The 27,839-nt window shown below is 47.0% G+C and overlaps 1 protein-coding gene across 3 annotated transcripts in view; it reads left to right on the forward strand.

Annotated features, from left to right (window-relative positions):
* LOC135517137 (semaphorin-5A-like) overlaps positions 1-13,907 on the forward strand; it is a 372,787-nt gene extending 358,880 nt beyond the window's left edge. Inside the window, exons 18-23 of one of the 3 annotated variants that reach the window (XR_010451994.1) lie at positions 2,051-2,221; positions 2,517-2,672; positions 3,959-4,003; positions 4,689-4,900; positions 8,041-8,274; positions 12,658-12,733. Coding sequence is in view for 2 of the 3 variants with exons in the window: in XM_064941174.1 (XP_064797246.1) it covers positions 2,051-2,221; positions 2,517-2,672; positions 3,959-4,003; positions 4,689-4,900; positions 12,658-12,777 (704 nt within the window). In the remaining variant the exon portion in view is untranslated. Of the gene's footprint in view, positions 1-2,050; positions 2,222-2,516; positions 2,673-3,958; positions 4,004-4,688; positions 4,901-8,040; positions 8,275-12,657 lie in introns of all 3 variants that reach the window. The other 2 variants (XM_064941174.1, XM_064941175.1) reach the window with 2 other exon arrangements.
* The last annotated feature ends 13,932 nt before the right edge of the window (positions 13,908-27,839 follow it).

The following is a 27,839-nucleotide window of genomic DNA, read 5'->3' on the forward strand; positions in this document are numbered from 1 at the left end:
CCCTACTTGTAGAGAAACACCAATGCCATCCTCTTCTGTCATGTTGACCTAATGACCTGTCACTCTATCATACTGTACACGCTTTTAGTTTTTTGTCCTAGGCTACTTGGCTAAAATGATCGCTCGCTAGCCTAACTCCCTTTCATGGGCAACGTTAGCTAGTTAACATTAGCCTTCTACATCTAGCTACATGTTGAACTTCTCTCAGTCCGGGGGCACAATGTATGAATTTATGGTTGGATCAGAATTGCCATTATAATCATTGGCCAGTATGGAGAATTAAGTCAAACCACAAGTCCAAATCCCCATCTCCGTCCATGGCTAATTTAGGAAAGGGACAATTTTAGCTGCCGGAGGACAACAACACAACAAGATGCAATAATTCAAGATGTTTCTGTCAATGACGTATTGCTCTCAATGTGATTTGATAGGAGTGACACCAAATCCAAACTGGCGTCCTTTGACACTTGTTTTTTGATGTGCCAGAACCATTCACAAGGTAGTCCAAATGCTCGCTGGCTTCCCTTGCATTCAGTGCTACGGGTGGCAACAATTTCATACTCTTTATTTATTACCCTTTTTCTCCCCAACTGGTAGTTACAGTCTTGTCCCATCGCTGCAACTCCCGTGCGGACTCGGGAGAGGCGGCGATCAAGAGCCATGCGTCCTCTGAAACACAAACCCGCCAAGCCGCACTGCTTCTTGACACACTGCTCGCTTAACCCGGAAGCCTGCCGCACCAATGTGTCGGAGGAAACACCGGCCGCCACAAGGAGTCACGAGAGTGCAATGGGACAAGGACACCCCAGCCAGCCAGCCAGCCAAACCCTCCCCTAACCCCGACAGCGCTCATGGGTCTCCCGGTCACAGCCGGCTGTGACACAGCCTGGGATCGAACCTGCATCTGTAGTGAAGCCTGCGATGCAGTGCCTTACACGGAACTCAAACGGGCTGCGCGCGTGGCCATCGTGCAAAACTGTATTTTGTCCCCCTACACCAAATGCGATCACGACACGCAGGTTCAAATATCAAAACAAACTCTGAACCAATGACATTACTTTGGGAACAGGTCGATAAGCATTAAACATTTTTGGCAATTTCGTTAGTTAGCTTGCACTTTCTAGCTAATTTGTCCTATTTAGCTAGCTTGCTGTTGCTAGCTAATTTGTCCTGGGATATAAACATTGAGTTGTTATTTTACCTGAAACGCACAAGGTCCTCTACTCCAACAATTAATCCACACATAAAACGGCCAACGGAATCATTTCTAGTCATCTCTCCTTCTTTCAGGCTTTTTCATCTTTGAACTTAAATGGTGATTGGCATCTACACTTTTACCACGTCAGCCGGCAAAACATTTCGTCTTTCAATCACCCACGTGGGTATAACTAATGAGGAGATGGCACTTGGGTATCTGCTTCTGTAAATCAATGAGGAGATGGGAGAGGCAGGACTTACACCACGATCTGCGTCAGAAATAGAAAGGACTTCTATTTTAGCCCTTGGTATCGCAGACGCTTGTTGGCGCGCGCGAGCAGTGTGGCTACAATAATTGAATAATATTGATTTCTAAATTTATTTTGCGACGCTCGCACACGTGACGTGTCCAGTCTGGTCAGCATGTTAGACCGCGTCGCCACTCGGGAGGCTGTCATACTCCTTTTGAACAGACAGTATCAGATAGATGGAAAGGGAGATACCTAGTAGGTTGTACAACTGAATGCATTCAATTGAAATGTGTCTTCATGGCTGTTTCGCTCGCTTGGATTCTTTCTCCAGTGACATATATTCAGCCACTTGCAAATCGAAGGACAACTCTGAAACACAGAGAGACTAAAAACATATCAATGTAAATATATATATATTTTTACTTGTTTTTTTCTTGGTAAATTTTTGGGGAGGCCTGGCTTCTCTTGGCAACCTTGAATACACTCCACTGACAGGAACACATACAGACATGGGAACACATACTCACGTAGATATACACACATGCCTACACCAACCTCTTGTTCTCCACAACACCTGTCTCCCTCTCTCTCCTGCTGTGTAGTGGATGGTAGCTGGTCGTGCTGGTCTGGCTGGTCTATGTGTTCAGTGACGTGTGGAGGGGGACACTATACGAGGTCACGCACCTGCAACAACCCCCCACCAGCCTACGGAGGAGATATCTGTCTGGGACTACACACTGAAGAGGCTCTCTGTAACATACAATCGTGTCCAGGTACACACACATACACAGTCTCACACACACACACACACACACACACACACACACAGTCACACACAGTCACACACACACACACACACACACACAAACACGTCACATGCAACCTGCTTTAGTTCCTGTCTGTCTACTAGCTGTTTGTTTGCGAGAAAGTTGTTTGTTTGCTAGAAACACACTTTACTGCCTTTCATTGTTCATAATGATTTGTCTCTTGGCAGTTGTTACACAGTTGAATGTAAACGTGTGTACACAGCAGTCCAGTTATAATAGTTTGGTTGTTTTCTGTCTCCAGAGAGTTGGTCTAACTGGTCCCTATGGTGCCAGTGTGACAGTTCTGGCTCCCAGCTGCGTGTTCGACACTGTAATGTCCTGTTCCCTACTGGAAGCCAATGTTCAGGAAGTCACACTGAGACCAGGGCCTGCCCACCTGACTCCAACGTTATACCGGGTAATAGAATACACACACACACACACACACACACACACACACACACACACACACACACACACACACACACACACACACACACACACACACACATACATACATACATACATACACACACACACACATACATACACACACACACACATACATACACACATACACACACGTGCAACCAGTTTTTTTTAAACTGCATTGTTGGTTACGGGCTCGTAAGTAAGCATTTCACTGTACCTGTTGTTTTTCGGCGCATGTGACTAATACAATTTGACTTGATTTGAGTTGACACATTTATGCATGAACGCACACACACACACACACACACACACACACACACACACACACACACACACACACACACACAGCCCAAGTAGTATTGATGTGTATCCGGACAGGGATCTCCCTTATTGACAGGGGTGTAATGTGAGACACACCAGAACATTGATGTCTACTACACCACTGGATAATTAGACCTCTCACTCTCTGAGTTCTCAGATGCTCAGTCAAACACACACACACACACACACACATTGACGTCTTCCACATAGTGTGAATGGACACTTTGGACTATCTAACACTTAACAACCCATGGATAATAAAACATTTGAACTTCTTCAAAACTGTCTCATCCTTCCCTTTGGGAATAGGAATAGAAATGGGAATGGGAATGGGAATAGGAATGGGAATGGGAATGGGAATGGGAATGAATGGGAATAGGAATGGGAATGGGAATAGGAATGGGAATGGGAATGGGAATAGAAATGGGAATGGGAATAGGAATAGGAATGGGAATGGGAATGGGAATAGAAATGGGAATGGGAATGGGAATAGGAATGGGAATGGGAATGGGAATAGGAATAGAAATGGGAATGGGAATGGGAATAGAAAATTGGAATAGGAATGGGAATGGGAATAGGAATGGGAATGGGAATAGGAATAGAAATGGGAATGGGAATGGGAATAGAAATGGGAATTGGAATAGGAATGGGAATGGGAATAGGAATAGGAATGACCATGCCACTCCATCAAGGGTCATTAGAAGTTAGAGTTGTGTACTTAATTTATATTAATGAGGCCTGATACACTTACTTATCATTCACTAGTTATCATACACTACTTATCATTCGCTACTTATCATAAGCCTCTTCAGGTGCCTCGTGATGGGCTTCATCATCCTCTGGTTCAGTCTCAATATAATGCTCACACACGTCCCTCGTATTTACCCCGTTGTTCAGGGTAACAAGTCTGTGCTTCTGTTCATTATCTCTTTTTATTTTATTTCTTTAAAGAAGTCTCCATCGCTCGTTCCAGTCAGGAGGAGAGAAGATGCGGAGGTATGAGTGCGTATGTGTTCATAATGGGATAATGTAGTGTTAAAGTGGGATGATGTAGTGGGATAGTGAGATAATGTAGTGTTAAAGTGGGATAATGTAGTGGGATAGTGAGATAATGTAGTGTTAAAGTGGGATAATGTAGTGGGATAGTGAGATAATGTAGTGTTAAAGTGGGGTAATGTAGTGGGATAGTGAGATAATGTGGTGGGATAATGAGGTAATGTAGCGTTAAAGTGGGATAATGTGATAATGTAGTGTTAAAGTGGGATAATGTAGTGTAATAGTGAGGTAATGTTGCGTGATAATGTTGTGGGATGGTGTGATGATGTAGTGTGATATTGGTGTGTGGTATTGTGATAATGTATGTGCTAATGTAGTGTGGATGGTGTGATAATAAAGTGTGATAATGTAACATGATAGTGTGATAATGTAGTGTGACCATAAGATAATGTATGGTGGTAGCGTGATAATGTAGTGCGATAATGTAACACGATAGTGTGATCATGTAATTCGATAATGTAATGTGATGGTGTAATCATGAAGTGTGACAGTGAGATAATGCGGTGTGGTAGCGTGATAATGTGGTGTGATAGTGTGATAATGTAGTGTGATAATGTAGTGTGTTACACAAATGTAATTTCTATTTAAAATAATTTAAAGCATTCTCTCTACTTCCCTTCTCCAGATTTCAACGTGTTCCATATGATTGCTGTAGGCCTGAGTAGTTCTATCCTGGGTTGTTTGGTCACCTTACTGGTGTACACCTACTGCCAGCGCTATCAGCAGCAGTCTCATGATGCTACAGTCATCCACCCCATCTCAGCATCACCACTCAACACCTCCATCACCAACCACATCAACAAACTGGACAAATACGACTCCTTGGAGGCCATTAAGGTTTGTATACTAACACACTGTGTAAGTCTAGGATCTTCCAGGCTCACCTCCTATTTTTTTTTAGTTAACCTTTATTTAACTAGGCAATTCAGTTATGAACAAATTCTTATTTTACAATGACGGCCCAGAAACAGTGGGTTAACTGCCTTGTTCAGGGGCAGAAAGACATATTTTTACCTTGTTAGCTCACCTGTTGTATTCGGTGCATGTTACAGATGAAATTTGATTTGGTAAATAGTACTGTAAACCACTGGGCTGGTCTATAGTACTGTAAACCCCTGGGCTGGTCTATAGTACTGTCAACGCCTGGGCTGGTCTATAGTATTGTAAACCCCTGGGCTGGTCTATAGTACTGTCAACCCCTGGGCTGGTCTATAGTACTGTAAACCACTGGGCTGGTCTATAGTACTGTCAACCCCTGGGCTGGTCTATAGTATTGTAAACCCCTGGGCTGGTCTATAGTACTGTAAACCACTGGGCTGGTCTATAGTACTGTCAACCCCTGGGCTGGTCTATAGTATTGTAAACCCCTGGGCTGGTCTATAGTACTGTAAACCACTGGGCTGGTCTATAGTACTGTAAACCCCTGGGCTGGTCTATAGTACTGTAAACCCCTGGGCTGGTCTATAGTACTGTAAACTACTGGGCTGGTCTATAGTATTGTAAACCCCTTGGCTGGTCTATAGTACTGTAAACCACTGGGCTGGTCTATAGTACTGTAGCTCTTCTGTACTTGTGTGGTCCTGCATCTACTCTGTGTGACCTCACTGTTCTGTGTCTATAGCCATTTAGATGTACACTGCTTTCTCATAAGTTACTAACAAAATTTATCACAATGTACATAGTTTAGGTGACTAAATCGGGGTGAATAGGTTGCAGGTCTTCGTTTTTAATAACAGTAGGAACCTCCTAGTTTAAATAAATAATACATCAATTATGAGTTAGTTATATTCTCTCTGACCAGATTTCTGTTGACAAAAGGCATGGTTTGGAAAGTCATTAGGTTATGAAGTTGAGCCATTATTTTATGCGAGTTAACGTATTGAGTTAGTCTAGCGAATTAGCCTATTGAGTTTATCTAGCGAGTTAGCCTATTATGTTAGTCTAGCAAGTTAGCCTATTGAGTTAGTCTGGCGAGTTAGCCTATTGAGTTTGTCTAGCGGAGTTAGCCTATTGAGTTTATCTAGCGAGTTAGCCTATTGAGTTAGCCTATTATGTTAGTCTAGAGAGTTAGCCTACTGAGTTTGTCTAGCAAGTTAGCCTATTATGTTAGTCTAGCGAGTTAGCCTATTGAGTTTGTCTAGCAAGTTAGCCTATTATGTTAGTCTAGCGAGTTAGCCTATTGAATTAGTCTAGCGAGTTAACGTATTGAATTAGTCTAGCGAGTTAGCCTATTGAGTTTGTCTAGCGAGTTAGCCTATTATGTTAGTCTGGCGAGTTAGCCTATTGAGTTAGTCTGGCGAGTTAGCCTATTGAGTTTGTCTAGCGAGTTAGCCTATTGAGTTTGTCTAGCGAGTTAGCCTATTATGTTAGTCTAGCGAGTTAGCCTATTGAATTAGTCTAGCGAGTTAGCCTATTGAGTTAGTCTTGCAGGTTAGCCTATTATGTTAGTTTAGCGAGTTAGCCTATTGAGTCAGTCTAGCGAGTTAGCCTATTGAGTTTGTCTAGCGAGTTAGCCTAGCGAGTTAGCCTATTGAATTAGTCTAGCGAGTTAGCCTATTGAGTTAGTCTTGCAGGTTAGCCTATTATGTTAGTCTAGCGAGTTAGCCTATTGAATTAGTCTAGCGAGTTAGCCTATTTTGTTAGACTTGCAGGTTAGCCTATTATGTTAGTCTAGCGAGTTAGCGTATTGAGTTAGTCTGGCGAGTTAGCCTATTGAGTTTGTCTAGCGAGTTAGCCTATTATGTTAGTCTACCGAGTTAGCCTATTGAATTAGTCTAGTGAGTTAGCCTATTGAGTTAGTCTTGCAGGTTAGCCTATTATGTTAGTTTAGCGAGTTAGCCTATTGAGTCAGTCTAGCGAGTTAGCCTATTATGTTAGTTTAGTGAGTTAGCCTATTGAGTCAGTCTAGCGAGTTAGCCTATTATGTTAGTTTAGTGAGTTAGCCTATTGAGTCAGTCTAGCGAGTTAGCCTATTATGTTAGTTTAGTGAGTTAGCCTATTGAGTCAGTCTAGCGAGTTAGCCTATTATGTTAGTTTAGTGAGTTAGCCTATTGAGTCAGTCTAGCGAGTTAGCCTATTATGTTAGCTTAGTGAGTTAGCCTATTGAGTTAGTCTATCGAGTTAGCCTATTATGTTAGTTTAGCGAATTAGCCTTTTGAGTTAGTCTAGCGAGTTAGCCTATTGAGTTTGTCTAGCGAGTTAGGCTATTGAGTCATTCTAGCGAGTTAGCCTATTATGTTAGTTTAGTGAGTTAGCCTATTGAGTCAGTCTAGCGAGTTAGCCTATTATGTTAGCTTAGCTAGTGTGGATAGAGAGCTAACTTTCAGAAGAGTATCCATCTTCTATAAATGACTGAACAGACACACTGTCTAAAGTGAACAGATTCTCTGGCGCAGAACTAATGTCTTGGAATGCAGTTTTCATAGCAGAATAAAGATTTGAGAAGTGTCCATCTATCATGTAATTAGAGTCTGGTGTGTGAGTGGAATCCAGTTTGCAGCTATGGACAGAGAAAAATGAATATGGACAATGCTTATTTGGCTCAGTGAAAAAACTAAAAAAAGAGTCTTTATTTTCTGAGGAGTATTCTGCCTCAGTCTACTCTTGTTTAATAGCTGGGTTGTACTTTGAATATACATATTTAAAACAAAGTGCAATGAGTGATTCTGTCATTTTATTTTGTAATGTAGGAAAAAGATGAACACCTGGCACCACTATAATTCCTAAAGCTTTGTTCTTTGTTTGACTAAAATAACATCTTTATCATTTAGGTGAGCTCTGAAAGATGAGTGCCATTGAGACAAAGGCAGTGAGTTTAGCTGAAATATTGTCATATTGAATGCCGCCGTAGTGTGTCCTACCTTATAGAGGGCATAGGATGACCATGTGGTCCCTTGGGTACAGTAGAACTTCATCCATTGTGTCATCCTTTGTGGATCCATTAAGGATGACTCTTGCCCGTTCCTCTCCTCCCGCAGCCCGATGTGTCTGTACTCTTGACCCTGGATGACCCCGGCATGTGCCAGCCTCTGTCTACTAACATGGGCGTGTCCATGCGTGGCTTGGAGATTTTCTACTAACTTTCTACTGACTTCTGACCTCTACAACATCCCGCCTCTTGACCCACCTCCTAGCCTATGAACAACCTCCTTCCACTTCCTCTTCCTCTCCACCGTGCCCCCACTTCCTGTGGTGCTTCCTGTGTGCGTCAGGTCGGGGTAGATTCAGTTTCTCTGTCATTGCTCAGGAATCTCATTCTTTCATACTCATCCCATAGGGCCAGGGGAAGGCAACTAAGGGTCCTCGAGAGCTATAATGTCTGCTGGTTTTCTCTTCTCTCTCTGGCACTTAGTCAGTCAGTCAGTCAGTAGCTTTGGTGCTTTTAGGGATAGCTCATCTCTCGTATATCACGCTTCACTTTGTTCAGGCTTTTAATTGATCCATTCATGTTGATCAATTCGTTGATAGATCTGAGAGTGTGCTCACCTGGTCTGCCAGGTCTAGATAAGCTGGTCTCCCAGGTCTAGATCAGCTAGTCTCCCAGGTCTAGATCAGCTAGTCTCCCAGGTCTAGATCAGCTGGTCTCCCAGGTCTAGATCAACTGGTCTCCCAGGTCTGGATCAGCTGGTCTCCCAGGTCTGGATCAGCTGGTCTCCCAGGTCTAGATCAGCTGGTCTCCCAGGTCTGGATCAGCTGGTCTCCCAGGTCTGGATCAGCTGGTCTCCCAGGTCTGGATCAGCTGGTCTCCCAGGTCTGGATCAGCTGGTCTCCCAGGTCTAGATCAGCTGGTCTCCCAGGTCTGGATCAGCTGGTCTCCCAGGTCTGGATCAGCTGGTCTCCCAGGTCTAGATCAGCTGGTCTCCCAGGTCTGGATCAGCTGGTCTCCCAGGTCTAGATCAGCTGGTCTCCCAGGTCTGGATCAGCTGGTCTCCCAGGTCTGGATCAGCTGGTCTCCCAGGTCTAGATCAGCTGGTCTCCAAGGTCTGGATCAGCTGGTCTCCCAGGTCTAGATCAGCTGGTCTCCCAGGTCTGGATCAGCTGGTCTCCCAGGTCTAGATCAGCTGGTCTCCCAGGTCTAGATCAGCTGGTCTCCCAGGTCTAGATCAGCTGGTCTCCCAGGTCTGGATCAGCTGGTCTCCCAGGTCTGGATCTGAAGGGAATAATGAAAACCAGCAGACATTGTGGCTCCTTAGAACCAGAGTTGTCCACCCCGGTCATTGGATTAGACCTTTGAGAAGGCAGTGTATTTTCCACTCATCTCTTTCCGTTCTGAAACGTCCGCCATGTTCTGACACCTTTCATTTGCATGTGTTGGTTTTTCTATGTTCTTGTCTTGCCCTTTATTTCCCCTGTCCTATTGGTTCTGTTATTCTAAACTGATGGGTTACCATGGAGAAAGAGAACTTGTTTTAAAATTACATTTTCTCCGTAGCTGTCTGCTTTCTCTCTCTATGTATAATGCCACCCAAACAGCTTTTGTTGAACTGCACTAAAAACACTATAAAGTCAGATTAGAAGAAGCCTGGTTAATTGTTGAGTTCAGCCATGGTGCCACTAAGAGATACTAGATATTTACAGTTTTAGACTGATTTAGACTTTTAAGAAATAAAGGTGAGCATAAAATGGGTAGTTTATCAATTCAATTTTTAGACATGGAAATGGACTTTTTAGACTCAAGTAATAACACATTATTTGGACATTGAGTTATGTTTTTGTCGGTCACTCAATGCAAGTCATGAAAATGTTACGGGGATATAATAATATTATAGAATTATTATAGAATAATATTATAAAATTATTATAGAATAATATTATAAAATGATTATAGAATAATATTATATGTGCTCAGCGTTCACATCTCCCGTGAATTCATATACGGATCCATCAATCAAGAACAAAACGCAGCATCATCACCTGCTGAATTATTCCTCCTCCAGGGACTTTCAGGGTAGACTTATCTAGGACCGGGATGATACCAGTATCGCGATACTCGTTACTAGCTTGGCATTTAAACAAAACACAAAGCGGATCTAACTTCTTTAGGAAAACAGCCCTAATGGTGGAAACAAACATCATTATATTTTCACCTCGAGTCACATGTATTTAATTTCCAAGCTATAGCACACAGCATTTTACACACAGCAGGTTTTTAAAGGACCGAAGAGTTTGTATCGTCACAGCCTTACACTTCATGGCCAAGTTTATGAGACAGAGGGACACACATCAATTAAACAACCTGCTGAGGTTGTACTGAGCTCACAGTACCATATGGTATCTTCACAGAACCACGCTGCATCTTCACAGAACCATACGGCCTCTTCACAGACCCACACGGCATCTTCACAGAACCACACGGCATCTTCACAGAACCACACTGCATCTTCACAGAACCATACGGCCTCTTCACAGACCCATACGGTATCTTCACAGAACCACACGGCATCTTCACAGAACCACACTGCATCTTCACAGAACCATACGGCATCTTCACAGAACCACACTGCATCTTCACAGAACCATACGGCCTCTTCACAGACCCATACGGTATCTTCACAGAACCACACGGCATCTTCACAGAACCACACGGCATCTTCACAGAACCACACTGCATCTTCACAGAACCATACGGCCTCTTCACAGAACCACACTGCATCTTCACAGAACCACACGGCATCTTCACAGAACCACACTGCATCTTCACAGAACCACACTGCATCTTCACAGAACCACACTGCATCTTCACAGAACCACACTGCATCTTCACAGAACCACACTGCATCTTCACAGAACCATACGGCCTCTACACAGACCCATACGGTATCTTCACAGAACCACACTGCATCTTCACAGAACCATACGGCCTCTACACAGACTCATACGGTATCTTCACAGAACCACACGGCATCTTCACAGAACCACACTGCATCTTCACAGAACCACACTGCATCTTCACAGAACCATACGGCCTCTACACAGACCCATACGGTATCTTCACAGAACCATACGGCCTCTACACAGACCCATACGGTATCTTCACAGAACCACACTGTATCTTCACAGAACCATACGGCCTCTACACAGACCCATACGGTATCTTCACAGAACCACACTGTATCTTCACAGAACCATACGGCCTCTACACAGAACCACACGGCATCTTCACAGAACCATACGGCCTCTACACAGAACCATACGGCCTCTACACAGACCCATACGGTATCTTCACAGAACCATACGGCCTCTACACAGACCCATACGGTATCTTCACAGAACCACACTGTATCTTCACAGAACCATACGGCCTCTACACAGACCCATACGGTATCTTCACAGAACCACACTGTATCTTCACAGAACCATACGGCCTCTACACAGAACCACACGGCATCTTCACAGAACCATACGGCCTGTACACAGAACCATACGGCCTCTACACAGACCCATACGGTATCTTCACAGAACCATACGGCCTCTACACAGACCCATACGGTATCTTCACAGAACCACACTGTATCTTCACAGAACCATACGGCCTCTACACAGAACCACACGGCATCTTCACAGAACCACACTGCATCTTCACAGAACCATACGGCCTCTTCACAGAACCACACTGCATCTTCACAGAACCATACGGCCTCTACACAGACCCATACGGTATCTTCACAGAACCATACGGCCTCTTCACAGAACCACACTGCATCTTCACAGAACCATACGGCCTCTTCACAGAACCACACTGCATCTTCACAGAACCATACGGCCTCTACACAGAACCACACTGCATCTTCACAGAACCATAGAGAAGGGCAGAACAGAGATACCCTGTGACGCTTCCTTATTTTCTGACTCGATTATTCACTCACAGGCTGATGTGGAGCCATTAGAGACGAGATCAGTAGACCTTGTTGTCTCAACATAGTACACTGTACTTCCTCAGCGGTTATTATTGTTGCCAGCCTGGTGTTATTGTCAATGCCCTGGCCTTGTTCTTTGAGATGGTATGCAGTGACCTCCCATTGTGACCTCCCATTGTGACCTCCCATTGATTGTTATGTTGTTGCTCCAAGGATTATTTTCCTGTTGGATACATTCCCTTTAGCTTTAGCTTTCATTCGCCATTTAGACTGAAGCATCAGAATAAACTGGGTGTGTCGAGCCCTGAATGCTGATTGGCTGACAGCCGTGGTATATCAGACCGTATACCACGTGGTATGACAAAACATGTATTTTTACTGCTCTAATTACGTTGGTAACCAGTTTATAACAGCAATAAGGCACCTCTGGGGTTTGTGGTATGTGGCCTCTTTGCGTCGTGCCTAAGAACAGCCCTTAGCCGTGGTATTGGTCATGTACCACAACCCCTCGGCCGTTATTGTTTAATTATACCATGGTGTTTCAATACAGTTGAAACTAACTCTCTCTCTCCTCTCTCTCTCTCTCCCTGTGTCTCATCCTCTTCCTCATCCTCTTCCTTTTTTCCTCTTTTCCTCTTTATCATCATCTTCTTCATACTCTTCCTCTCCGTATTCCTCATCCTTTTTTCCTCTTCCTCTCCCTCTTGCTCTTTCTCTTTCTCTCTCTGTCCTTCACAGGCTTTCAATAAGAACAACCTGATTCTGGAGGAAAGAAATAAGTACTTCAACCCCCAGCTAGCCGGGAAGACTTACACCAATTCATACTTCACTGACCTCAACACTTACGATGACTATTAACCCTTTGTTGGGCTACAGCATCGGGGAGACACACCCTTGTGCAGACAACAACCCCACACCACTCGTTATGACTATGTCCTATATTTTTCCACCTCGTAATGAAACCTATGACGTTTTATGTGGGACCCTCCCGCTCTGGGACCCATTGGCAACTGCCATCCAATCAAATTACAGCCACACGGCGATGTCATCGAAGGGACAGGCCCCAAAAAAAGGAAACTCGAAGAGCTTTCTGAATGGGAAGGAACCTGCTGTGAATTCCTGTCACTCTCTTGTCCCAGAACTGTGTCGGTTCCGGGGGAAGAAAACAAACCAACTGCTTTGCATGATTTTTTGTCACTCTGTTCAGTTTTGCATGGTTGGTAGCGGGCGGGCGGGCAGGCAGACAGGCAGGCAGGCAGGCAGGTAGGCGGGCCACTCACTGTCCGCTGTGCTAGTGTCCTACAGAGGACCCCAAAGGGGTGGCGTTAGTTATGCCTGATGAATTTGATCCAACTATAATGCTCAACGGTAGAGAGTCAAGTGCTTAGCGTACCCAGAGTAACTGTCACTCAATAGCAGGTTGTTGTGGATTTAAACCAATCCAACTCTGCATTATGTAGACTATTGTTAAACCGATCTTGTTCTATACCGTCTACCGTTGAGTAACTAAAATACTAGCCCTTTTGTTTAAAGAGGGGGTTGGTTATTCAAATAAAGATGTAGATATTTGAGAGATGTTACTTTCTCTTATGGGGCTGGCGTTGGTGTAGCAGTTAGCGGTGGTTGAGATATCAGTGTATAATCTTTCTTGCTTTTTGTTGATGTTATTGTACAGTAAGCTCATTTGGAAGCATATTTCTCTGTGTCTTTATAGGTCCATTTACTCCGTGTCAGTGTTGAAATCAATCATTTGAAATTTGAGTAGAAGAAATTGCCTGGGAATATATAAGTAAATCATGTTCAAACTGTCATCCTACTTGTTAATATTTTTTTAATTTGTGGTACTTTTCAAGGTGAAACATCTCTTTTGTTTAAAGATGTACATCCATATTCAGTACGTTGATTTCTTCAATGTTTTCAATTGTAACTATTTTTTTTAAAACGTTTGCTTGTTTTATTGTGGATAAATAAAATGAAAACGCTTGGTATACCTCAGGGTTGTCAATGTCTACACCAACTAACCAAACCACACTCTAACATCGAAGAACAGTACTTACCGTTGGCAGAGCTATGTGAATCAATCAAGACCACAGTAATACTCTTTTAGCCTTTGCAAGAATCCATAGTGAATCCATAGTGATGAATGGCATCAGCAGCGATGGTAGGATATGTGAAGGATGCAGAGAGCGAGTAGTTAGATCTAATTGGTCTACAGTATTTGACGTGGCGAAGCACAGCAGTGTTATCCTCCATCAACCTTAAACCTGACGGGCTATCTGTGTGCAACGGGTAATGAAATGTGTATGTGAGTTATCAGTCACCTCCGTCAGTGGGCCCCTTACGGTGAGAGTGCTGATCCAGCCAGAATCGATTCTGACCCAGGAGAATCAATCTCAGCTTACCTTGACTCCACTTCACCTCCGAGAAAGATGGAGCTGGGCATCTCGGGGCCCTACACAACTCCGGCTGCACTTTACCTCTGAGAAAGATGGAGCTGGGCATCTCGGGGCCCTACACAACTCCGGCTGCACTTTACCTCTGAGAAAGATGGAGCTGGGCATCTCGGGGCCCTACACAACTCCGGCTGCACTTTACCTCTGAGAAAGATGGAGCTAGGCATCTCGGGGCCCTACACAACTCCGGCTGCACTTTACCTCCGAGAAAGATGGAGCTGGGCATCTCGGGGCCCTACACAACTCAGGCTGCACTTTACCTCCGAGAAAGATGGAGCTGGGCATCTCGGGGCCCTACACAACTCCGGCTGCACTTTACCTCTGAGAAAGATGGAGCTGGGCATCTCGGGGCCCTACACAACTCCAGCTGCACTTTACCTCCGAGAAAGATGGAGCTGGGCATCTCGGGGCCCTACACAACTCCGGCTGCACTTTACCTCTGAGAAAGATGGAGCTGGGCATCTCAGGGCCCTACACAACTCCGGCTGCACTTTACCTCCGAGAAAGATGGAGCTGGGCATCTCGGGGCCCTACACAACTCCAGCTGCACTTTACCTCCGAGAAAGATGGAGCTGGGCATCTCGGGGCCCTACACAACTCCGGCTGCACTTTACCTCCGAGAAAGATGGAGCTGGGCATCTCGGGGCCCTACACAACTCCGGCTGCACTTTACCTCTGAGAAAGATGGAGCTGGGCATCTCGGGGCCCTACACAACTCCAGCTGCACTTTACCTCTGAGAAAGATGGAGCTGGGCATCTCGGGGCCCTACACAACTCCGGCTGCACGTTACCTCCGAGAAAGATGGAGCTGGGCATCTCGGGGCCCTACACAACTCCAGCTGCACTTTACCTCTGAGAAAGATGGAGCTGGGCATCTCGGGGCCCTACACAACTCCAGCTGCACGTTACCTCTGAGAAAGATGGAGCTGGGCATCTCGGGGCCCTACACAACTCCAGCTGCACTTTACCTCTGAGAAAGATGGAGCTGGGCATCTCGGGGCCCTACACAGCTCCGGCTGCACTTTACCTCCGAGAAAGATGGAGCTGGGCATCTCGGGGCCCTACACAACTCCGGCTGCACTTTACCTCTGAGAAAGATGGAGCTGGGCATCTCGGGGCCCTACACAACTCCAGCTGCACTTTACCTCCGAGAAAGATGGAGCTGGGCATCTCGGGGCCCTACACAACTCAGGCTGCACTTTACCTCCGAGAAAGATGGAGCTGGGCATCTCGGGGCCCTACACAACTCCAGCTGCACTTTTCGGGTGTCTGGAGGATGGCTCCGAGCTTGTATTGGGGCAGTGTGTGAGGGTGTGTTTGAGTTGTACAGTCGTCATGGTTTCTCCTGATGCTGCAGCTACACACACTTCAATACACTTGATGAGCTATGACTATTCACATTGGTAAAATAACACTGATAGAGCTTTCCTCAGCGATTCCATTTCTCACAATAGCCTGCCTACTCTCTTGGCTCTCGGACAGTTTGATCTATGTGGCACAAGGTCAGTCAGACACATGTGGCATTCCCCAGGTCAGCCTCTGACAGCACTGAGGACCCACACTGACATTAGCCCTGGGGACTCAAACTGACATTAGCCCTGGGGACCCAAACTGACATTAGCCCTGGGGACTCAAACTGACATTAGCCCTGGGGACTCAAACTGACATTAGCCCTGGGGACCCAAACTGACATTAGCCCTGGGGACTCAAACTGACATTAGCCCTGGGGACCCAAACTGACATTAGCCCTGGGGACTCAAACTGACATTAGCCCTGGGGACCCAAACTGACATTAGCCCTGGGGACTCAAACTGACATTAGCCCTGGGGACCCAAACTGACATTAGCCCTGTGGATCCAAACGGACATTAGCCCTGGGGACTCAAACTGACATTAGACCTGGGGACTCAAACTGACATTAGCCCTGGGGACTCAAACTGACATTAGCCCTGTGGATCCACACTGACATTAGCCCTGGGGACCCACACTGACATTAGCCCTGGGGACTCAAACTGACATTAGCCCTGGGGACCCAAACTGACATTAGCCCTGGGGACACAAACTGACATTAGCCCTGTGGACTCAAACTGACATTAGCCCTGGGGACTCAAACTGACATTAGCCCTGGGGACTCAAACTGACATTAGCCCTGTGGACTCAAACTGACAGTAGCCCTGTGGACTCAAACTGACATTAGCCCTGTGGACTCAAACTGACATTAGCCCTGTGGATCCACACTGACATTAGCCCTGTGGACTCAAACTGACATTAGCCCTGTGGATCCAAACTGACATTAGCCCTGGGGACTCAAACTGACATTAGCCCTGGGGACTCAAACTGACATTAGCCCTGTGGACTCAAACTGACATTAGCCCTGTGGACTCAAACTGACATTAGCCCTGTGGACTCAAACTGACATTAGCCCTGTGGATCCACACTGACATTAGCCCTGTGGACTCAAACTGACATTAGCCCTGTGGACTCAAACTGACATTAGCCCTGTGGATCCACACTGACATTAGCCCTGTGGACTCAAACTGACATTAGCCCTGGGGACTCAAACTGACATTAGCCCTGGGGACTCAAACTGACATTAGCCCTGGGGACTCATACTGACATTAGCCCTGGGGACTCAAACTGACATTAGCCCTGGGGACTCAAACTGACATTAGCCCTGGGGACTCAAACTGACATTAGCCCTGGGGACCCAAACTGACATTAGCCCTGGGGACTCAAACTGACATTAGCCCTGGGGACTCAAACTGACATTAGCCCTGTGGATCCACACTGACATTAGCCCTGGGGACTCAAACTGACATTAGCCCTGGGGACTCAAACTGACATTAGCCCTGGGGACTCAAACTGACATTAGCCCTGTGGACTCCAACTGACATTAGCCCTGGGGACTCAAACTGACATTAGCCCTGGGGACTCAAACTGACATTAGCCCTGGGGACCCAAACTGACATTAGCCCTGTGGATCCACACTGACATTAGCCCTGTGGATCCACACTGACATTAGCCCTGGGGACCCAAACTGACATTAGCCCTGTGGATCCACACTGACATTAGCCCTGGGGACCCAAACTGACATTAGCCCTGTGGATCCACACTAACATTAGCCCTGTGGATGCACACTGACATTAGCCCTGGGGACTCAAACTGACATTAGCCCTGTGGCTCCACACTGACATTAGCCCTGGGGACTCAAACTGACATTAGCCCTGTGGATCCAAACTGACATTAGCCCTGGGGACTCAAACTGACATTAGCCCTGTGGATCCACACTGACATTAGCCCTGGGGACTCAAACTGACATTAGCCCTGTGGACTCAAACTGACATTAGCCCTGTGGATCCACACTGACATTAGCCCTGTGGACTCAAACTGACATTAGCCCTGGGGACTCAAACTGACATTAGCCCTGGGGACTCAAACTGACATTAGCCCTGGGGACTCAAACTGACATTAGCCCTGGGGACTCAAACTGACATTAGCCCATTAGTCTCAGTCTCACTCAGAGAGAAGTTCACAGGTCAGGACTTGGCCCTGGGGACTCAAACTGACATTAGCCCTGGGGACTTGGCCTCATAGTGTGCCTGCCTATACGTAGGACCAGACAAAGAAGGTAACGATCCACACTGACATTAGCCCTGGGGACTCAAACTGACATTAGCCCTGTGGATCCAAACTGACATTAGCCCTGGGGACTCAAACTGACATTAGCCCTGTGGATCCACACTGACATTAGCCCTGGGGACTCAAACTGACATTAGCCCTGGGGACTCAAACTGACATTAGCCCTGTGGATCCACACTGACATTAGCCCTGGGGACTCAAACTGACATTAGCCCTGTGGACTCAAACTGACATTAGCCCTGTGGACTCAAACTGACATTAGCCCTGTGGACTCAAACTGACATTAGCCCTGTGGACTCAAACTGACATTAGCCCTGTGGATCCACACTGACATTAGCCCTGTGGACTCAAACTGACATTAGCCCTGGGGACTCAAACTGACATTAGCCCTGGGGACTCAAACTGACATTAGCCCTGGGGACTCAAACTGACATTAGCCCTGGGGACTCAAACTGACATTAGCCCATTAGTCTCAGTCTCACTCAGAGAGAAGTTCACAGGTCAGGACTTGGCCCTGGGGACTCAAACTGACATTAGCCCTGGGGACTTGGCCTCATAGTGTGCCTGCCTATACGTAGGACCAGACAAAGAAGGTAACGATCCACACTGACATTAGCCCTGGGGACTCAAACTGACATTAGCCCTGTGGACTCAAACTGACATTAGCCCTGTGGACTCAAACTGACATTAGCCCTGGGGACTCAAACTGACATTAGCCCTGGGGACTCAAACTGACATTAGCCCATTAGTCTCAGTCTCACTCAGAGAGAAGTTCACAGGTCAGGACTTAGCCCTGTGGACTCAAACTGACATTAGCCCTGGGGACTCAAACTGACATTAGCCCTGGGGACTCAAACTGACATTAGACCTGGGGACTCAAACTGACATTAGCCCTGGGGACTCAAACTGACATTAGCCCTGGGGACTCAAACTGACATTAGCCCTGGGGACTCAAACTGACATTAGCCCTGGGGATCCACACTGACATTAGCCCTGTGGATCCACACTGACATTAGCCCTGGGGACTCAAACTGACATTAGCCCATTAGTCTCAGTCTCACTCAGAGAGAAGTTCACAGGTCAGGACTTGGCCCTGGGGACTCAAACTGACATTAGCCCTGGGGACTTGGCCTCATAGTGTGCCTGCCTATACGTAGGACCAGACAAAGAAGGTAACGATCCACACTGACATTAGCCCTGGGGACTCAAACTGACATTAGCCCTGTGGACTCAAACTGACATTAGCCCTGTGGACTCAAACTGACATTAGCCCTGTGGACTCAAACTGACATTAGCCCTGTGGATCCACACTGACATTAGCCCTGTGGACTCAAACTGACATTAGCCCTGGGGACTCAAACTGACATTAGCCCTGGGGACTCAAACTGACATTAGCCCTGGGGACTCAAACTGACATTAGCCCTGGGGACTCAAACTGACATTAGCCCTGGGGACTCAAACTGACATTAGCCCTGGGGATCCATACTGACATTAGCCCTGTGGACCCAAACTGACATTAGCCCTGGGGACTCAAACTGACATTAGCCCATTAGTCTCAGTCAGAGAGAAGTTCACAGGTCAGGACTTGGCCCTGGGGACTCAAACTGACATTAGCCCTGGGGACTTGGCCTCATAGTGTGTCTTCTTATACGTAGGACCAGACAAAGAAGGTAACGAAAAACCACCTTCCCCGCTATATCTGTCTCTATCTCCACTTCCCCAATACTAAATGTGTAGCCTATATTTAACTAGGCAAGTCGGTTAAGAACAAATGATTATTTACAATGACGGACTACCGGGGAACTACCGGGGAGCTACCGGGGAGCTACCGGGGAGCTACCGGGGAGCTACCGGGGAACTACCGGGGAACTACCGGGGAGCTACCTGGAACCTTGTTCACGGGCAGAACGACAGATTTTGTAGATTGTCAACTCAGGGATTCGATCCAGGGACCTTTCAATTACTGGCCCAACGTTCTAACCACTAGGCTACCTGCTGCCCCAAATACACTAGAGGGTATTCTGTTGGATGGATTACACACCTCTTCCCGTTATACCTAATGTGCGTGTTTGCACGAGGCCTGGGAGTTACAAACAGAGCGAGTGAGTTACATTGTTCCTGTCGTAGACTGACAGAGCATGGATGTTCCATTTAGCCCTACTCCCCCTAAGGAGTTCTCCCCTCTCATTCACATTTACATCAGAACAATCTGGAACCTCCTCAGAAGACACAGGCCCCATTCATTCTAACAGCGCTGTTCTATAATAAATGTTCCACTATAAAGTTACGATCCTCTCAGAGTAGCAACAAAAGGGTTGGTTCTAATGTTGCAATAGTTGACCTGAGTGATTGTCTGGTTGGAAAATGTGATGTGAGCAGATGTCAGGCAGAAAGGCCCTGGGTATGGGCCCCGGTATGGGCACTCATAAGGTGTAGGAGTCTTCTGAGGCTGTATTATAGTGGAAAAGAAACTCTGATTTTGATCCCTGTCAGATGGATTCTCAGGGCAGGTTTAGAGATCCAGGAACCATTTGGGTGATGCCCACAGCAGTCAACCTGGAGGGAAAACAGGCCAATCTCACTCTAGACTACACACACACACACAGAGATAGCATCCCCACCCAGCATCCACGTCAGCCACATGTCTACAAGAGACCTCCCAGATCTCTCTCTCTCTCTCTCTCTCTCTCTCTCTCTCTCTCTCTCTCTCTCTCTCTCTCTCTCTCTCTCTCTCTCTCTCTCTCTCTCTCTCTCTCTCTCTCTCTCTCTCTCTCTCTCTCTCTCTCTCTCTCTCTCTCTCTCTCTCTCTCTCTCATATTAGCGAGACAGCATGCAGTAAGCCTGAGAATCATAGGAGACAGGATTAGAGGGATGTGGTTTTGCATCTGAAACAGACTCAGTGGGAATGGCAACATTAGACTGTGCTTCTCCCCACTGAGGAGAGCTATGAATATTTAAACATGAAGTGGGCACATTGCTTCTATAAATCCTCAATTACACAGCTTATGTATAGCTGCTACCAACGTGACACAGTGACAACGTTAGACCCTACTGATTAACCTAGTAATTCATCTGAGTGTAAGAGGGTGAGGGGTTTGACAAAATACTTGATTATGGGACACTCTCAAGCTACGATGGTGTTGAATACTGATGAAGGCCAGGTTATGTCATGAAATAGACCCACTCTACTGTACAGTATACACACTGTTTTGTGTGTATACTGCTTTCCGTTATCTCATAGACCAACTGTATAAACGGGCCTCCAGACAACATCTCCTGGGTTCAGTCAAGCTACAGCTGATTGGGTCACAGAAGGTGAAAGGTAGCTGGGAAGGGGGTGATGAGAGAGAGGGAAAGAAGGGGTGATGAGAGAGGGAGAGAGGGGGTGAAAAGAGAGAGAGGGAGAGAAGGGGTGATGAGAGAGAGGGAGAGAAGGGGCGATGAGAAAGAGAGGGAAAGAAGGGGTGATGAAAGAGGGAGAGAAGGGTGTGATGAGAGGAAGAGAAGGGGTGATGAGAGAGGGAGAGAATGGGGTGGTAAGAGAGAGAGGAAGAGAAGGGGTGATGAGAGAGAGGGAAAGAGAAGGGGTGATGAGAGAGAGGGAAAGAAGGGGTGATGAGAGAGGAAGAGAAGGGGTGATGAGAGAGAGGAAGAGAATGGGGTGATAAGAGAGAGAGGAAGAGAAGGGGTGATGAGAGAGAAAGGGATAGAAGGGGTGATGAGAGGGATAGAAGGGGTGATGAGAGAGAGGGATAAAAACAGAGCAAACTAGAATGCTATTTGGCCCTACACAGAGAGTACACAGCGGCAGAATACCTGACCACTGTGACTGACCCAAAATTAAGGAAAGCTTTGACTATGTACAGACTCAGCGAGCATAGCCTTGCTATTGAGAAAGGCCGCCGTAGGCAGACATGGCTCTCAAGAGAAGACAGGCTATGTGCTAACTGCCCACAAAATGAGGTGGAAACTGAGCTGCACTTCCTAACCTCCTGCCCAATGTATGACCATATTAGAGAGACATATTTCCCTCAGATTACACAGATCCACAAAGAATTCGAAAACAAATTCAATTTTGAAAAACTCCCATATCTACTGGGTGAAATTCCACAGTGTGCCATCAGAGCAGCAAGATTTGTGACCTGTTGCCACGAGAAAAGGGCAACCAGTGAAGAACACGCACCATTGTAAATACAACCCATATCTATGCTTATTTATTTTATCTTGTGTCCTTTACCATTTGTACATTGTAAAAAAACTGTATATATATATAATATGACATTTGTAATGTCTTTATTGTTTTGAAACTTAAAGCCCTTGAATTGAATTGAATTGAATTGAATTGAATTGAATTGAATTGAGAGAAGGGGTGATGAAAGAGGGAGAGAAGGGGGTGATGACAGGGAGAGAAGGGGGTGATGAAAGAGGGAGAGAAGGGGGTGATGAGAGAGGGAGAGAAGGGGTGATGAGAGAGAGAGAGAGAGAGAAGGGGTGATGAGAGAGAGAGGGAAAGAAGGGGTGATGAGAGAGAGGGAGAGTGGGGGTGATGAGAGAGAGAAGGGAAGATGAGAGCGAGAGGGAGAGAAGGGGGTGATGAGAGAGTGGGAGAGAAGGGGTGATGGGAGAGAGGTAGAGAAGGGGTGATGAAAAAGGGAGAGAATGGAGTGATGAAAGAGGGAGAGAAGGGGGTGATGAAAGAGGGAGAGAAGGGGGTGATGAGAGGAGAGAAGGGGTGATGAGAGAGAGAAGGGGTGATGAGAGAGAGAGAAGGGGTGATGAGAGAGAAGGGGTGATGAGAGAGGGAGAAAAGGGGTGATGAGAGAGTGAGAGAGAATGGGGTGATGAGAGAAAGAGGGAAAGAAGAGGTGATGAGAGAGAGGGAGAGAAGGGTTGATGAGAGAGAGAAGGGGTGATGAGAGAGTGGAGAGAAGGGGTGATGAGAGAGAGAGAGAAGGGGTGATGACAGAGAGAGGGAGAGAAGGGGTGATGAAAGAGGGAGAGAAGGGGGTTATGAGAGGGAGAGAAGGGGGTTATGAGAGGGAGAAGGTGTGATGAGAGAGAGAAGTGGTGATAAGAGAGAGAAGGGGTGATAAGAGAGAGGGGGAGAAGGGGTGATGAGAGAGAGAGGGAGAGAAGGGGTGATAGGAGAGGAGGGGTGATGAGAGGGAGAGATGGGGGAGGTGAGAGAATGTGTCAACCCATTCACCCGACTTACAGCTGTTACCAATGTCCCTTACCAAGATGACGGATATGACTGTGACCATTGAAAGCCCTCTTTCCCCAGTGAACACTCTCACTTCCTCTCTGTCCTACAGTATAGGGAGAAGCAGGCATGGTCTGGTCTGACAGCAGAGCTCAGGGAGATCTGGGAGGGCAGATAAACAGGGCCCTGGCTGGGTCTTAATGGGTTCTCTCTGCCAACTGGGGAAATAGATATCACCATTGACGTTCTACAGCAGCTGGAGTGTTGATCAGCACCATAGACGTCCGTGCCAATTGGAGGATAGAGAGATATCATAGACGTCCGTGCCAATTGGAGGATAGAGAGATATCATAGACGTCCGTGCCAATTGGAGGATAGAGAGATATCATAGACGTCCGTGCCAATTGGAGGATAGAGAGATATCATAGGCGTCCGTGCCAATTGGAGGATAGAGAGATATCATAGACGTCCGTGCCAATTGGAGGATAGAGAGATATCATAGACGTCCGTGCCAATTGGAGGATAGAGAGATATCATAGACGTCCGTGCCAATTGGAGGATAGAGAGATATCATAGACGTCCGTGCCAATTGGAGGATAGAGAGATATCATAGACGTCCGTGCCAATTGGAGGATAGAGAGATATCATAGACGTCCGTGCCAATTGGAGGATAGAGAGATATCATAGACGTCCGTGCCAATTGGAGGATAGAGAGATATCATAGACGTCCGTGCCAATTGGAGGATAGAGAGATATCATAGACGTCCGTGCCAATTGGAGGATAGAGAGATATCATAGACGTCCGTGCCATTTGGAGGATAGAGAGATATCATAGACGTCCGTGCCAATTGGAGGATAGAGAGATATCATAGACGTCCGTGCCAATTGGAGGACAGAGAGATATCATAGACGTCCGTGCCAATTGGAGGACAGAGAGATATCATAGACGTCCGTGCCAATTGGAGGACAGAGAGATATCATAGACGTCCGTGCCAATTGGAGGACAGAGAGATATCATAGACGTCCGTGCCAATTGGAGGATAGAGAGATATCATAGACGTCCGTGCCAATTGGAGGATAGAGAGATATCATAGACGTCCGTGCCAATTGGAGGATAGAGAGATATCATAGACGTCCGTGCCAATTGGAGGATAGAGAGATATCATAGACGTCCGTGCCAATTGGAGGATAGAGAGATATCATAGACGTCCGTGCCAATTGGAGGATAGAGAGATATCATAGACGTCCGTGCCAATTGGAGGATAGAGAGATATCATAGACGTCCGTGCCAATTGGAGGATAGAGAGATATCATAGACGTCCGTGCCAATTGGAGGATAGAGAGATATCATAGACGTCCGTGCCAACCGAAGGATGGAATTGACAGATACTACCACAGAAGTCCATGCCAGTTGGAGGATAGGATGGATGCCACTATAGACGTCGACCGAAGACATCCAGTCCTCCAGGTGCCTTGACAGCCCCAGAGTGCAGCTGCAGGTGGCACAGGATGCAGAGAAGATACTAGGTCCCCTGTAACACCCTCCAGTCTAAATCTATTGACACCTTCAGGTACAACACCTCCCCTTAGAAAACCCAGCTCATGCAGCTCATTGAAAGCTGGTACTGATGACCCCTGCCAAGATGGCAGATGCGACTGGGGTCCAAGTTCCTTTGACCCTCTAAGCCCTCTAAGTAACTCCCTCTTTTCTTTCTATTCTATCTTCTATCCTCCCTTGTTCACCTTTACAGGAAGACCTCTGGACAATAAGGTAGAGTATAATCTCTCTCCCTGTCCTTCCCTCCCTCTCCCTCTACCCTCTCTGCCAGATTTTCCACAAATAGGTTCTGATTCGGCTCATCAAAGCCAGCTGCACTGGGCTTATTCTCCTCATTGATATTCCCCTTATTCAGCCTCTCAGGGTCTGAGCAGGGACACATGGATCACAACAGATGTGTTCTATATCCATGGCATAACGACAGCACATTTCTGAGTCTGAATAAACCTTCTGAGGAGGGTTTACAGGGACATTGATGTGCATCCAGCTATCTGCTCAGTGGACATGAAGAAGATAAGATACAGACTCTCTTTCTTGATTGACATGATCAGCTGTGGATACTTCCTTTGGCTGCTGAATGACACAATGTTGGTTTATGACCAGGCGTTGGGAATGCAACGGTACACAGTATGTTATGGAACTGTTTGGTACGCCCCCGATACGGGTCAATACGCACACGTGAACCTAGAAATTATGGTATACCTGGCATTTTCCTGACATTTCCAAAACGTGCCTTTTTTTTCTCGCTGCAGACTACTACGTTGTACATTCAGATCCACAGAACCAGAGGCGCAGCTTGTGACAAACTTTACTCCACAGCAATGTCTCAAAATGTGGCAACCGCAGTGATCGCAACCCCCTTCCCTTAAACAACCAATGGACAATTTGCAATGACATCTCAGTAGAACACCTCCCTAAATGGGCCCCGTGAAGAGAGGGGAAACTAAAAATAAATATTCCCCCAGCTCCAACGTGACAATAGCGAGCGGTGTTGATGTGAGCCATTACCAGCCTTTCAAAGCACTTCATGGCTACGGATGTGAGTGCTACGGGTCTGTAGATATTTAGGCAGGTTGCCTTTGTGTTCTTAGGCTATGAGACTATGGCGGTCTACTTGATACATGTTGGTATTACAGGCTCAATCCGGGACATGATGAAAATGTCAGTGAAGACACCTGCCAGTTGGTCAGCACATGCCCGGAGCACACGTCCTGGTAATACGTCTGGCCCCGCAGCCTTGTGTACGTTCACCTGTTTAAAGGACTTACTCACGTCGGCTACGGAGAGCGTGATCACACAGTCGTCCGGAACAGCTGATGTTCTCATGTATGCCTCAGTGTTGCTTGCCTCGAAGCGAGCATAGAAGTGATTTAGCTCGTCTGGTAGGCTCTTGTCACTGAGCAGCTCGCGGCTGTGCTTCCCTTTGTAGTCTGTAATAGTTTGCAAGCCCTGCCACATAAGACGAGCGTCGGAGCCGGTGTAGTTTGATTCAACCTTAGCCCTGTATTGACGCTTTGCCTGTTTGATGGTTCGTTGCAGGGCATAGCAGCGAAGTAATTCCCAAACTCTATGAAAACTGAAAAGGAATTGAGACAATTACCCTATCTAGCTCTCTCCACTGACAGTTGGACCTCCAGAACAACTCAAAGCTACCGCTCTGTGACGGTTCACTATGTACTGGAAGCTACCTCTCTGTGATGGTTCACTATGTTCTGGAAGCTACCTCTCTGTGATGGTTCACTATGTTCTGGAAGCTACCTCTCTGTGATGGTTCACTATGTTCTGGAAGCTACCTCTCTGTGATGGTTCACTATGTTCTGGAAGCTACCTCACTGTGACAGTTCACAGTATATTGGTCTGGGAGATGAAGAGCTACATGTTGCAAACTCATCCCCTGTATGAGAGTCATACAAGCTCACACTTTCCTTAAAATATAAAGATACTGAAACCGTATCGTTACCGTGGCCAACAATTGTGATACATATTGAACCATGGCCTACTGTAGCATTGCATCCCTACTAGGCATACAGTAGACCTAGCCATAACCTCAACCCTAACCCTAATCCTGGCTTCATGTCCACACCCCGGCTCAACCCTGGCACTGGCTTCACGTCCAAACCCGGTTCAACCCTGACCCTAGCCTCAACCCTAACCCGGTTCAACCCTGACCCTAGCCTCAACCCTAACCCGGTTCCACCTTGAACCTAGCCTCATCCCTAACCCGGTTCAACCCTGACCCTAGCCTCAACCCTAAGCCGGTTCAACCCTGACCCTAGCCTCAACCCTAACCCAGTTCAACCCTGACCCTAGCCTCATCCCTAACCCGGTTCAACCCTGACCCTAGCCTCAACCCTAACCCAGTTCAACCCTGACCCTAGCCTCATCCCTAACCCGGTTCAACCCTGACCCTAGCCTCAACCCTAACCCGGTTCAACCCTGACCCTAGCCTCATCCCTAACCCGGTTCAACCCTGACCCTAGCCTCAACCCTAACCCGGTTCAACCCTGACCCTAGCCTCATCCCTAACCCGGTTCAACCTTGACCCTAGCCTCAACCCTAACCCGGTTCAACCCTGACCCTAGCCTCAACCCTAACCCGGTTCAACCCTGACCCTAGCCTCATCCCTAACCCGGTTCAACCCTGACCCTAGCCTCATCCCTAACCCGGTTCAACCCTGACCCTAGCCTCAACCCTAACCCGGTTCAACCCTGACCCTAGCCTCAACCCTAACCCGGTTCAACCCTGACCCTAGCCTCAACCCTAACCCGGTTCAACCCTGACCCTAGCCTCAACCCTAACCCGGTTCAACCCTGACCCTAGCCTCAACCCTAACCCGGTTCAACCCTGACCCTAGCCTCAACCCTAACCCGGTTCAACCCTGACCCTAGCCTCAACCCTAACCCGGTTCAACCCTGACCCTAGCCTCAACCCTAACCCGGTTCAACCCTGACCCTAGCCTCATCCCTAACCCGGTTCAACCCTGACCCTAGCCTCAACCCTAACCCGGTTCAACCCTGACCCTAGCCTCAACCCTAACCCGGTTCAACCCTGACCCTGGCCTCATCCAT

Source organism: Oncorhynchus masou, chromosome 28 (genome assembly GCF_036934945.1).
Source record: "Oncorhynchus masou masou isolate Uvic2021 chromosome 28, UVic_Omas_1.1, whole genome shotgun sequence".
NCBI lineage: Eukaryota > Metazoa > Chordata > Actinopteri > Salmoniformes > Salmonidae > Oncorhynchus > Oncorhynchus masou.